At 36.2% G+C, this 13,734-nt stretch overlaps 1 protein-coding gene across 1 annotated transcript; it reads right to left on the bottom strand.

Moving 5' to 3' along the window:
* Positions 1-2,869: 2,869 nt before the first annotated feature.
* LOC112177343 (indole-3-acetic acid-induced protein ARG7) lies at positions 2,870-3,358 on the bottom strand. Its single transcript, XM_024315641.1, has one exon. The coding sequence runs from the start codon at positions 3,356-3,358 to the stop codon at positions 2,870-2,872; it is 489 nt and encodes a 162-aa protein (XP_024171409.1).
* Positions 3,359-13,734: the final 10,376 nt, after the last annotated feature.

Below are 13,734 nucleotides of genomic sequence, written 5' to 3'. Positions count from 1 at the left end.
TGTTTATCTTGCTCATTGTCCTATATCTTGGCAATCAAAGAAACAAGGGTATGTGTCAAGAAGTTTTACAGAAGCTGAGTATCGAGCTTTGGCAAATACTGCTGCAGAAATCTCTTGGTTAAGGCATGTCTTGTGTGATCTTCATATTAGAATTCCTGCACCACCTTTGCTGAAATGTGATAATCTTTCTGCCCTTGCTTTATGTTCAAATCTTGTGTTTCACTCAAGAATCAAGCATTTGGACAATGATTTCCATTTTGTTCGAGAAAGAGTTCAAAGGCAGGATTAGTTATTTCAATATGTTCCAACTGAACAACAAACTGCTGATGTCTTCACTAAGGGATTGCACAGTCCTGTGTTTAAGGCTCATTGTTCCAATCTTAGTCTGGTATCCCCTACTGAGATTGAGACAAGTCAACGTACCATGTGCTCGTCTTGGTCTTGACCAGTGTGTGGAGTACAGCTAGCTTCCATGAAGTGGTTGTTGATGTGTTAGCTGAAGTGGCTTTACCTAGCTACAAATAATTACCATATTTCTGTTGTAATAACTGTTAGGGTAATTCTCTAACTATAAATAGCTATTGTGATGTAAGTTTGGGGTGTGGTTGCATTAATTAAAGAAAACTCATAAAATTTGCTTCAGTTTTCTCTCTCATTTTCTCTCGTCTCTTCACCATTGTTAAGTGCTTAAGCTCTTCAAGGTTAGCTATGGCTGCCATGTTATCACTATACTCTTAACAGCGAAGACTAGGAAACGACCGTATGCAATTGTCTCTTACAATCTAATCGAGCAACTTGCCTGTATATATAGAAATTTGACTACTACTTAGTTTGTATGCATATGTATATATATTTGCCTTTTCCGGTTGGATCCAGTTTCCCTAATAGCTCCAATTTGCAGCTTCCTTGTTTTTTAATTTTCTTATTATATCTATTTTATTTTACCGCTCGTGCAGGTGACTTAATTTGTTAATCATGATTTATAAATATCAATGTACCTAATCTTTAGTTTCTTTGAATAAAGACACAAAGAAACTTAGTTTTTTTTAATAAAGAAACTAATTAGGGTAAAGCTATGGTTTGTTAACATTTCTCATACATCAACTATTTTTTACCACCTTAAGGACTCATGTTACCACTTTGAGGACTAATATTACTATTTTGAGGACTCATATGGTAAATTGTAAATTAAGAAAATTTACCACTTTAAGAACTCCTGTTACCACTTTGAGGACTAATATTACTATTTTGAGGACTGATGTGGTAACTAAGAAAATTACCACTTTAAGGACTCATGTTACCACTTTGAGGACTAATATTACTATTTTGAGGACTCATTTTACCACTTTTAAGGCAATTGTATGCATGTCATATCACTCATATGTTAACACATTGTAGAATTTTCCAACTAATTAAGCAACTACATATATGTCTTTCAATTGCAGAAATAATTCGAGGGAAGTGATCTTCTTCACTTCAACTAGCCACGTAATAGTCAAAGGGCGTGGTTATCATAATTAATTATCTTCTTCAATTTTTAGTTAACCACCAATGAACTTGAAATTAAAACAAATATAAAAATAAAAATAAAAGACAGGGTACATGTGTGAGAATGTGAACAGATGGTACAATACAAAAGGGGAACTGGTTTTTGGAAAATTCTACAATGTGTTAACGTATGACATGCATACAATTGCCTTAAAAGTGGTAAAATGAGTCCTCAAAATAGTAATATTAGTCTTTAAAGTAGTAACATGAGTCCTTAAAGTGGTAAATTTTCTTAGTTACCACATGAGTCCTCAAAATAGTAATACCTCAAAATGGTAACATGAGTCCTTAAATTGGCAAATTTTCATAGTTTACCATATGAGTCCTCAAAATAGTAATATTAGTCCTCAAAGTGGTAACATGAGTTCTTAAATTGGTCAAAATAGTTGATGTATGAGAAATGTTAACATACCATAGCTTTACCCGTATTGTTGAAGTCTTGCACCCCACACTACAGTATTAATTGTGAGTGGCAGTTTCTCTCTAGTAATGAGATTTTTGACAGTCATGTCCACTGACCTTGAGTTAGAGGCGAAATTGTTATGATATGAATGATCACACTATTTTTTTATAACATTAGAAAAGAATATTGTATGTGCTGTTTCAATTTTCTCGCATAGCTAGCTAGAATATCGATATAAAGATCAGTAGAAAAGTTTGTTTTCTGGTCTCTAGCTTCAAACTGACAGTTTATGATAATTAACAGTTGGCAATATCAATGTTAGGAATACATGTATAATCCAATCCATTGTAGCATAAGATTTTCTACATTTGCTAGTTCAATATCTTCTCATATTGATACTAAAATATTAGAGGAAACTAAATAAACCTTTTAAGTTATTCGGCTTCTTTTGTAGACTTAATTATCAAGAAAATGTTGATGAATATATATTATTAGTTTCAAAATTCCGTGAGACATAACTCTCGAATTAAATAATAAAGTTACCGTGTAAAATGTAAATCATCAAAACTTGAGAAATTACAAACTTTGGAAATAGTATATATATACATTGGATGGAAAACATTAACAGTAAAGCGGTTAAGTCATCAATACTTGAGCTAGAACCAAGCTCAACAAAATCTATAAATTTAACTTGTTCTTAATTAATGCAGCTTGATAAATGAAATTATCAGTTTTATGTATTTTATGAATTATGGCACTCTAAATTGTTATTTATCTAACAGTACTTGTACAATCTTTCTTGAGTTAATATATATGTAGTCTTTAATTAACTTTTGAATGAATAAAATGATCGATGGTGCTATTTACATAGTTAACTAAAACGTATTCATCTTAAGCATTGGTGATGTACTAAGCAGCCTATAGCCACCACCAAAACCCTTGTCCATTCTTGAATTTGAATGATGCATGACTGCTATTTGGACTGAAGAAAATTTGTATCAAAGACCGGTTGGAACTTATGATTTCCTCATTGATGTTATCCATGCTCTCCATCTCTGCCAAAACATTGTAGAACAAATCCACATCACAAGGAAGCAACAGTGGACCATCATTTTTGTACCCATACTCCAATGCTGCATCCTCTAACAGCACCTTGAACAACGGATGATTAGCAAACTCCACCTTCACCACAAACCGTTGTTTTTCGGGTCCGACGTAGACTGAGAAACACCCGACAGGAGTTACTTCGTCGGCCTTGTTCTTCTTCCGCTTGCCATTGCTAGTACTGCAACTCCTTGAACTGGGTGCTGTGCACCCTTTGCTGCTGGTTTGTTTATGTAAAGTAGTGCATAGCCTCCACGCCTTGATAATCAGATTCTTTGTCGACTCTGCCTTCACCATTTCCATGCGTTAAATGATCGAGTAAGCAGTGATCAATTAAGCTCCTGGGAAGTTCTGGTAAGTGTTTTGGGGGCCTTATCTTTTTTCTGGGTAACGAAACAGGAGAAGATGCATGAGAAGAAGAGGACTAGCTCAGGGATTATATAAACACATTTGGGTTGCGGGGGAACCGTTGAATATAAAAGTTGGAATGAGAGTACCTGACGAAGTCTTAATAATGTGAAAAGATTAATTGTCAACTCTCGTGCGTCAATTGATGATGGGTCTTATGCTTTTTTATTATTATTTTTTTCACGTGGCGAGGCGACGAGAGAACTATGGCCGCTGACTTCGTTTTGTCTTATATTTGCTTTTTAAAATTTGAATATATGTGTCGTCAATTCTAACAGGGAAGATACTGGTCAGCCTTGGCTGCCCAACACCAATGAAGACATGACATGTGTTCAATTTCCTTTTTTTTAGTAGAATGGTGGTACCCACAAGACTGGCGGTGATGACGTTGGATAGGAAGAGAGAAGAGAGAGGCAACATATTGATATAGGAAGACAAAATGTCATGTTTTTATTGGTGTTGGGAAGCCAAGGCTAACCAGCCATGGTCAGCCAAGTATCTTTCTTCTAACATGATTCATAATACAGGCTTAAAGCTTGCACAAAATAAAATGCATTGGATTTGCATCATTAAAAACAGAATTGGATACCCTTGTGACCAGCTAATGGGTGCTTAATGCCCCGTAGTCTTCGGAATGGATTAGTCCGGCTTTGTTGGGATACTCTCCGAAGGGTGTGTGTGTTGTTAACTTTCTAACACTAATTAACCTCCCCCAATTAAAAAAAAAAAGAGGATTGGATCATTTACATGTCAACCCACTAAGATTTATTTAATAAACGGATCATATCTTTCTCGACATTTTGGCTTTGATAAAGTATAATTGTATAATAAACGGGTCATTTATATGTCACTAAATGGTCATCTTCCTGAATTGTCATTTGAAATTCGTATTTGTCTCGTGTTTAGTATTCATAGAACTGTACGTATTTAGAATATATCTAAACTTGCGTAACAATAAATATTAAATGATGTTTTTTTAATGAATTCTCTTACTTTTCAACTTTGAAAAATGATACTAATAATAATAATAAATTATTGGAGATTTCAGTATTCTGTCAATCAGAGCACATTCTAAAGATCATATTTTACCAATCATGAGATTAGGAAACATGACAATTTGAATTGAAACTGGACTTTGCATGGTTTAGTACATTGGGAGATCGATGCCATGGGGCACCCATGGAATATAATAGCATGTCGAAACATGTTAAACTTTATTTATACTAGTTTTTCTTGAAATTCTCCACAATTATAAGTTCACTATTTGTAGAGTATGATTTTTAGAACGTGTTCCAATTGATATAATAGTATTGAAACCTTGAACAAATTTTCTATTATGAATTTAATGATTTTTTAACTTTAAAAAATCATTAGAAAAAATTTGCGTCCGAATTTTTGAATTCTGTCAATTCAAGAAGTGTTTAAAAAAAATGTTTTAGGTGGAAAAATTTTGACGAGAAAATAAGATCATGTGATTTTGGCCCAAAATCGTGTGCATAATTCACAGTTTTTAGAAGAAATCATAGTTTTGGAGAAGTTTTTATCTAGATTTATTTATTTATTTATAGAATAAGTTGTGGTTTTTAGTTTCTATGAAATTAGGGCATGAAAATTAGTTAATAGTTTTTAACTTTTTCTTTTCTTTTTTACTTTCAGAATAAATAAAAAATTGTGTTTTTAATATTATAAATGACTAATTGAAGCTTAAATAAAACTGTAAAAGGTTGAAAAATCAGAGCGTTGGAGTTACACAAGATGTATATCAGCTGAGTTTCGGTTGAATTCACTTCTTTTCATTAAGCATTTGCGAACTGAAAGACAAATAACGATCCCAAATTTTTGAGGTTTCAACAACGTAATTGATTTTTCTCAATTGAAAACTAGGACATAAACTTCCGGTTAATCTAATAGCTAGAAGATAATTGAATTGTACTCGAAGTCATTGAAATAGATCTTAATTAATTGGTCATCAATTTTTTAAACAAACTCAAGAGTTTGCAGTTATTATAAGGAGATATTTATGGCACTAAACCATGCCAAACTTGATTGTAATAATAGTTAACTATCTGTTTTAATTGACGTAGTACTGTCATTGTATAAGTATTTTTATTTACTATATATCTCGTTGGAGGGGACGTACATGACATGCATAGAATTTCAAATTTGAATGAATTAATGACCGAGTATAAGTACGCTCTCTTTAGGGTTATTATTGTTAAGTGATCGACCGATTTCTAATGTTAACAACAATTGCATAAGGACACGTGGCAGCTGATGGCAGCTGAACATTTAGTTAGTTAATTAGCTAGAGTTAATTCTTACTCTAATTAGTTAGACTAGTTAATTAGTTTGATTAGTTAGCTAATGTTTCTATCAGCTCATGTTGTATAAATAGTTGTACGATCCCTTTGCTTTTTTGTAACGTATGCTTCAACAAATTAACAGATTCTGTTAGTAACTTTTCTCTCAAATACTCTCTGCGTCTTCTTCTTCTTCTTCTTCTTCTCTCTCTTCCTTCTGCAAAACGCTAGATCATCTTGTCTGCCATGGTTATCATGGTATCAGAGCATCAATAGATCCCAAACCTGTGAACCTTGCTTCCGCATCTCTTAGTCAAGAAAGGATATACTATGTTCAGTTCTTACTCTCAGATCTAGTTGTTTTGGTTGTTCTTGCAGCAATTGAAGTCTTTGGAGGTCATCGGAGCTTGGATCAAGTACTGTGCTTCGTGAAGACCTAAGTCTCTGCAACTCAAGTGTTCGATTGAATCTTTAGGTGAATCGCACTTGTTTTTTGCCTCAAAATTTGTCAGATCTGTGTTCTTGACCTATATTCTTGAGCCACAAAATATGAACTAGCTGTTTACTGGAGCAAACATCATTTCTTGAGCAAAAATTATATCGATTGAGCTGTGCATTGTGATTAGATGTGCAAAACGAAATTAGAGCATGATAAAGTGAGGGTTTGAGTAAAATTTGCTTGTGAAGTGTTGATCCTTATCAGTATGAACAAACTCTGAGCATAGTTGTGAGCATAAACGTTTAAGAGAAATCTTGATACTGTTTGTGACGTGTTGATCTTTATCGGTATGAACAAACTCTGAGCATAGTTGTGAGCATAATCGTTTAAAAGAAATCTTGATATTTTTTGTAGAAGATTGTTGTGCTGATCACTGTTCATAATTTTCTTTGGAAGAAGTGAGTTTACTGAAAGTATAGTCATGGTCATGGCGTATTAAAGAATCTCTGGGCTTATTCATGCTGGTGTACACTCATTATTGAGTGTCATTACCATTCGACTTGGTGAAAGAAATTTTATCAAGTGGAGTTTCCAGTTTCAGTCAACTCTTGCTGGAAATGGACTCTTTGGTTACTATGATGGTACAGAGATAACTCCTCTTCACTATGTACTCACTACTGAAGGAGAAGTCACTACTCACTAGTGAAGAAACAACTGCTTATAAAGCTTGGAAACAAACTGATATGGCTCTCATGAGTTTGCTTATGGCTACTTTGGATGAGGATATTGTAGATGTGATCATTGGTTGCAAAACATCGAGACAGGCCTAGCTTGTTCTTCAAGAACGTTTTTCTGCTGCCTCAAGAGTGAGCATTATGCAACTCAAGACTGAGTTACAAACCATGTGGAAAGGTGGCGAGTCTATTGAAAAATATCTGCAGAAAGTAAAAAATGGTCGTGATTAACTCCTGTCTATTGGAGTAAGTGTCCCAGAAAAGGATATTATCATTGTGATCTTGAATGGTCTTCCTGAGGAATACTTTATTGTAAGGACAGTTATTGAAAGCAGAGAAACACATATCACAGTTGCTTGCAGCAGAAAGACGCATTGAAGGAAGTTTCTCACTTAACCCTGCCATGAGTGCTATGATAGCTCGTGGAGAAGAACCAAGAAATGCATGAAAAGAAAATAGCTCTTGGAACAATAGAAATGGTGGCAAAATAAAGGATGGAAGAAACAGTGGAGCTAGTGTTGAGTGTCAAGTGTGTGGAAAGAAGGGACATACTGTGGATACATGCTTCAAGGTCCATAAATGTCAAATTTGTGGAAAACATGGGCACCTCACTAGTACATGCTATCAGAATCCTGATTACAAACCTCAACAAGGCACTCAAGCTAAGCCTTCAAGCCTCAACAGTGGACCATCTCCTGAATGCTAAATATGCTCAAAGAAAAAGAAAGGCCATATTGCTGCTAACTGCTTCTATAGAACTGATGTTCCTGTTGGATATCCATCATTGTCTATTCCTACTTGCCAGATTTGTGGTCTAAAGGGTCATGTTGCTTTGAACTGTTCTCACAGGACTAACTTTGCATATCAAGGTTCTGAACCCCCTGCATCTCTTGCTGCACTGATTGCATAGAATAGTGGAAACCATAGTGGAGTTTTTCAGCAGCCTCATATGGGATACTTGGTGTCAAATGATGCTTCCTCATCTCATTTTCCTTGTGGTTTTCATCCAAGTCATAGAGCCTTAACTTCTGGTACTACTGGTTCTTCAAGAAACACTGAAGTGTGGATAGGAGATTTTGGTGCCACTCACCACATGACTTCTGATATGAGAAACTTGACTATTGCTCAACCATATACTGCATATAGCAAGATCACTATTGGGAATGGTGCAGGTTTGAATGTGGCTCATACTGGTGCTTGCTATATTAAACCTACAAATCATGTCTTAAAACTAAATCAAGTTCTGCATGTTCCTAGTCTAGCTATGAATTTGTTGTCGTTTACAAAGCTATGCAGAGATAACAGGTGCTTCATAACTCTTGATGAGAGTAATATTGCTGTGCAGGACAAGGTAACAAAAACAATTCTCTATCAAGGAAAGAGTAGTGAAGAAGGATTGTTTCTCTTCAAGACACCACAACTTTCAGCAATAAATCAACTGTCTCATACTGCTTTGATTGGATCAGCTACATCTTTTCTGGTTTGGCACCAACGCTTAGGCCATCCTTCTCAACCTGTGATGACTAAGATGTTCGCTAACTCTCAAATAAAACCACATACTTCTGCTCCTAATCATGTTTGTTCATTTTGTTTAGAAGGCAAGATGCATAAATTGTCTTTTCCTGAGTCAGAGTCATATTCTAATGTACCTTTTCACAAAATACATTCTAATGTATGGGGACCTGCTCCAAGTCCATTTATAGAAGGTTATAGATACTATGTGACATTCATTGACGATTGTACAAAGTTTGTGTGGATCTTTCCACTATTCAATAAATCTGATGTTCTTGCCAAATTTGTACAATTCTATGCTTTTGTGCAAACACAGTTTGACTCTACAGTCAAGATACTTCAAACTGATGGAGGAGGAGAGTTTAACAGTAAAGCTTTTCATAACTTTCTGATCTCAAAAGGTATTATATAGTATGTCACTTGTCCTTACACTCCTAAGCAAAATGGAGTTACTGAGAGGAAGCATAGACATATCATAGAAACAACTATTTCTCTTATGTCTACTGCATGACTTCCTAAGCAATTTTGGTTTCATAGTGCAGCTCACTCGTGCTATCTCATCAACATAATGCCTTGTAAGTCTCTACACATGTCTTCTCCATATGAACTTCTATTTCACAAGTCTCCTGATGTATCTCAGCTTAAGGTGTTTGGCTCTTCTTGCTATCCATATCTCAGACCCTATACTCATGATAAGCTTGATCCAAGAACTACTCAATGTGTGTTCTTAGGCTATGCTTTAGGATATAAAGGTGTCTTTTGCCACAGTATTTCTCAAAACAAACTGAGGATGTCAAGACATGTTGTTCATGATGAAACCACATTCCCTTTTCTGTTATCATCTAAGCCTACAGTAACACAGACTGATCCTGTGACTTACTTTGCTAACAACTCCTGGACACCTACATCTGTGCAGCACTCTTCTCTCACATGTGATCCTCCTCATATTTCTCATTTCACTGAGCTACAAGGAGATTCTAGTAATGAAGGGTCTTCTAGTTCTGATAGTAGATCTGACAATCTTCATGAGAACCATACACATGACACAGATCATTCTCAGTCTCACACAACTCATGATATCCAACTGTCTCAATCTCTAAATGTGAACGTCTCCCAATCTAAGTATGTTGATCCCAGCACTGCAAGAGACTCACAGCCTCAAGTAGATGATGCTCCTTCCACATTGTCTAATAATCCAACAGGTGGTAACATTGAGATTGCTCTCTCTATGGACAGTGTTCCTGATGATGCCAGTTCTGTGCAAGGTGATCAAGTGCATACATTTGCAGCAACTGACCAAGCTAGTCAGTTACCTATTCAGGGCCTCAATAGAAATGAGCTTAATACCTTGCAATTTGGAGGACTTGGCAACACAGCTGCAACTTTTCCCCAAGAGCTCACTTTTATCATGGATCAAAACTATAATGAGCACTCAATGATCACTCGAGCCAAGAATGGAATTATAAAACCCAAAACATTTGAAGACTATTATTGTTTCTCTGCCATTGTTCAACAACAACTTTATGAGGAGTATCCTTTCTTCAGTGGCTTTACTGCTGTTGCTGATATCAGTGAAGTTGTGGAGCCTACAGTGGTGTTCACCTAGTTAGACGAAAAAATTTATGCTCAACAACCCTTACATTTACATCCAATGGTGGAAAACAAAACACCTCAACTTAATAATAATTCTCTCTGTCCTTGGATTTACATCCAAGGTTGGTTGGGCATTATTTTCTTGGTCAATAACTGACCAGGTGAACATTTTCGGTGGAGCCAAAGTCCTTCAAAGCTGCTGCAGGGAAAGTTGAGTGGGACAAAGCAATGCTTGAAGAAATTGAAGCATTACAAAAACAAGGAACTTGGTCTCTTGTTCCATGTCCTGCAGACAGAAACATTGTGGGGAGTAAGTGGGTATATAAGATTAAGAAAAATCATGATGGTTCTGTCTCAAGATATAAGGTCAGGTTGGTTTTACAAGGCTACAGTCAATCTAAAGGACTCGATTATGATGAGACTTTTAGTCCTATTGTGAGGCACAGCACTGTCAGAGTGATCATTGCACTGGCTGCAATGAATAATTGGGAATTAAGGCTATTAGATGTGAAAAATGCCTTTCTGCATGGGGATTTGAAAGAAGAAGTTTATATGGCTCAACCTCCAGGTTTTGTTGATTTAGTACACAGTGATTATGTATGTCTCTTAAAGAAATCTCTGTATGGATTAAAGTAAGCTCCAAGAGCCAGGAATGAAAAGTTCACAAGCTTTCTTCCGAGTCTAGAATTTGAGTTCTCACATTCTGATCCAAGTTTGGCATACTTCAGCAGGTATGGTGGCATTGCTCTTATATGTAGATGATATTGTGATTACTGGTTCAGATACCACTGGAATTCATGAGGTAATATCTGAGCTGAGTATGGTTTTTGATATGAAAGATCTGGGTCCTCTGACCTACTTTCTTGGTCTGGAAGTTACTAAAGTGAAACAAGGAATCTTTCTAAGTCAAACTAAATATGTTCAAGATCTCCTTGTCAAGGCAGGAATGGATACAGTTCGTCCTTGTAGTTCTCCTCGTCTTCCTCATTACCAGATGACTAAAGATCAAGGGGTGCCTCTTAAAGATCCTACTCTATATCGAAGCATTGTGGGAGCATTACAATATCTGACCTTTACTCGACCTGATATTGCATATGCAGTGAATACAGTTTGTCAATTTATGACAAGTCCTACTGATGTTCACTTCAGTGCAGTAAAGAGGATACTCAGGTATTCTCATGTTACTACTCATAAAGGATTGTTTTATAGCTCAGCTCATGCTCTATCCAATGCACTACATCTCAAGGCATTCTGTGATGCCGATTGGGCAGGTGAAGTCATTCAACGATGATCAACCACTGGCTTTGTAGTTTATCTTGGCATGTGTCCAATCTCCTGGCAATCAAAGAAATAAGGCACTGTGTCCTGGAGTTCCACTGAAGCTGAATATAGAAGTCCGGCTAATATTGCAGCTGAAGTAAGTTGGATTCGACATCTTCTTTGTGACTTGAAGATTTCTATTCCTATAGCTCCTTTGCTTAAATGTGATAACTTGTCTTCATTAGCTCTTTCCTCCAATCCAGTGTTTCACTCTAAGATCAAACACTTGGATAATGATTTCCACTTTGTTCGTGAACGTGTCCAGTGAAACGATCTCTGTCTTGAATATGTACCTACAACTGACCAAACTGCAGACATATTGACAAAAGGGTTATCTTCTCCTCTCTTTCGCACTCATTGCATCAATCTCAGGCTAGTTACCCTAGCTGAGCTTGAGGAGGGATGTTAAGTGATTGACCGATTTCTGATGTTAACAACAATTGCATAAGGACACGTGGCAGCTGATGGCAGCTGAACATTTAGTTAGTTAATTAGCTAGAGTTAATTCTTGCTCTAATTTGTTTGTCTAGTTAATTAGCTTGATTAGTTAGCTAATGTTTCTATCAGCTCATGTTGTATAAATAGCTGTACGATCCCTTTGCTTTTAAATTTGTAACGTATGCTTCAACAAATTAACAGATTCTGTTAATTAGTAACTTTTCTCTCAAATACTCTCTGCGTCTTCTTCTTCTTCTTCTTCTTTCTCTTCCTTCTGCAAAACCCTAGATCATCTTGTCTGCCATGGTTATCAATTATGTTAATAATTAGTGTGAACATAAGATCTGTTTAAACCTACCATTGCCTACCAATTTGAAAACTTGACGAGTATACATACATGCATGACAAAGAATTAAACTTTGAATTTTCGGTTGATACACTGATTCATGGATATAAATATATAGCCCCCAGCAGCAGCAGCAGCCCCACGGGAACTTTTTCCATAATTTCTCCTGAAGAACACATTCGCATATATGTCATAAAAATAAAAATAAAAACATAAAAAGACACATTCGCATGTATTCAAGTGGTTCTACGTACGCGTAGACTTGGAGACAACGTCCACCGCGTGTAATTAATTGTGTAATGCCATATCATGCTATCAATTTGGCAGATTTGATTCTGGGTTAGATAGGGTAGTGATTAAGATAGAGCACCAGATTCCTCCGGTGGCCTTGTCTTATCCTTGTAAGGTCGAAGTTTTAGTTGACAAGTTGATTTGGCCAGCAGCCCCAAGCAAAGGTTGAATATTTACTTCAAGGAATTCTCCTCATGATGACATATTGAAAGTGAAAGCTAGCTAGGATGAAACACTAGCTATCGTCTAGCTTAGGTCAGATTAAACGTGTAAATTGGAACTTAGGGATAAAAGGATTGCGTTTGACCTTATATATTTTTCTTCTTTTTCTGAGAAATTGACTCCCGCATAATGGAGCCCCATTCCTTCTGCCTCGTCTGGTCTACTTCCTACAGTCCAACTTGCAATTGTCTGAAGCTCATAGACGTTGGTTTTCAAGATTTCTTTTCTTTTCATTTCATTAATTTATTTTACTATTTTCTTTGGATTTGGTTTTACCACATGAGCAAATTTATTTATTTACGTGGAGGTACTACCACAAAAGTAGGCTAAGGCGACCATTGTTTGGGCACGAATCGGCTAATGGTGTCTGTGGGAGATATCCAACCCAAATGTGTACTTGCATGGTCTCACTATTACTTATAATAGTGTGTATGCATTTGCTTATTAGTAAATGGTAGCCTCACGTTTACTTATATCGGTGCCGATGCATTTTTCTATTATTACAATGGGGGTTTGGTTCTTTTATTATTTTATATCCCAACATATTGATCGAACTCCTCTTTTCTTCTTACCTCATATGCTCTTATGGCACGTTTACTTACTTGGAATAGAAAATAATCATGAATCGGAGACAAGTGGAATGAGAGAAGAAAGGAATCGGTATTGATTCCGAAGGAATGATTCCTAAACTCATCTCCCCCCTTCGTAATCGAATTCCTGAGTATTCATGAATCGATTCCTGATAAATAGGTGGGACCTACACCAATTCTGATTCCTTCATGTGTTAGTAAACACATGAATTCTTTTACCTGGAATCATTCTGATTCCTTTATATGTTAGTAAACACATGAGTGTTTTTATTCCGTAATCATTCCATTACATTCCATTCCATTCCAAGTAAGTAAACGTGCCCTTAATATTTTCTTCCCCAACTAGACCAAAAAAACATTTTCTTCCCCAAACCCTCTTTCTGTTCACGCTTGTAGATCTGCCTAATTCTGCTGGTTCTAATAAGATCTGTGGACCTATTTCTCTCCCCAATTTCCTTCAATTGTATTGGCAACAACACCCACCTC

Source organism: Rosa chinensis, chromosome 7 (assembly GCF_002994745.2).
Source record: "Rosa chinensis cultivar Old Blush chromosome 7, RchiOBHm-V2, whole genome shotgun sequence".
Classification (NCBI taxonomy): Eukaryota; Viridiplantae; Streptophyta; class Magnoliopsida; order Rosales; family Rosaceae; genus Rosa; species Rosa chinensis.
Note: the sequence above shows the minus strand (reverse complement) of the source record. Positions and strands in the feature narration are given on the sequence as shown.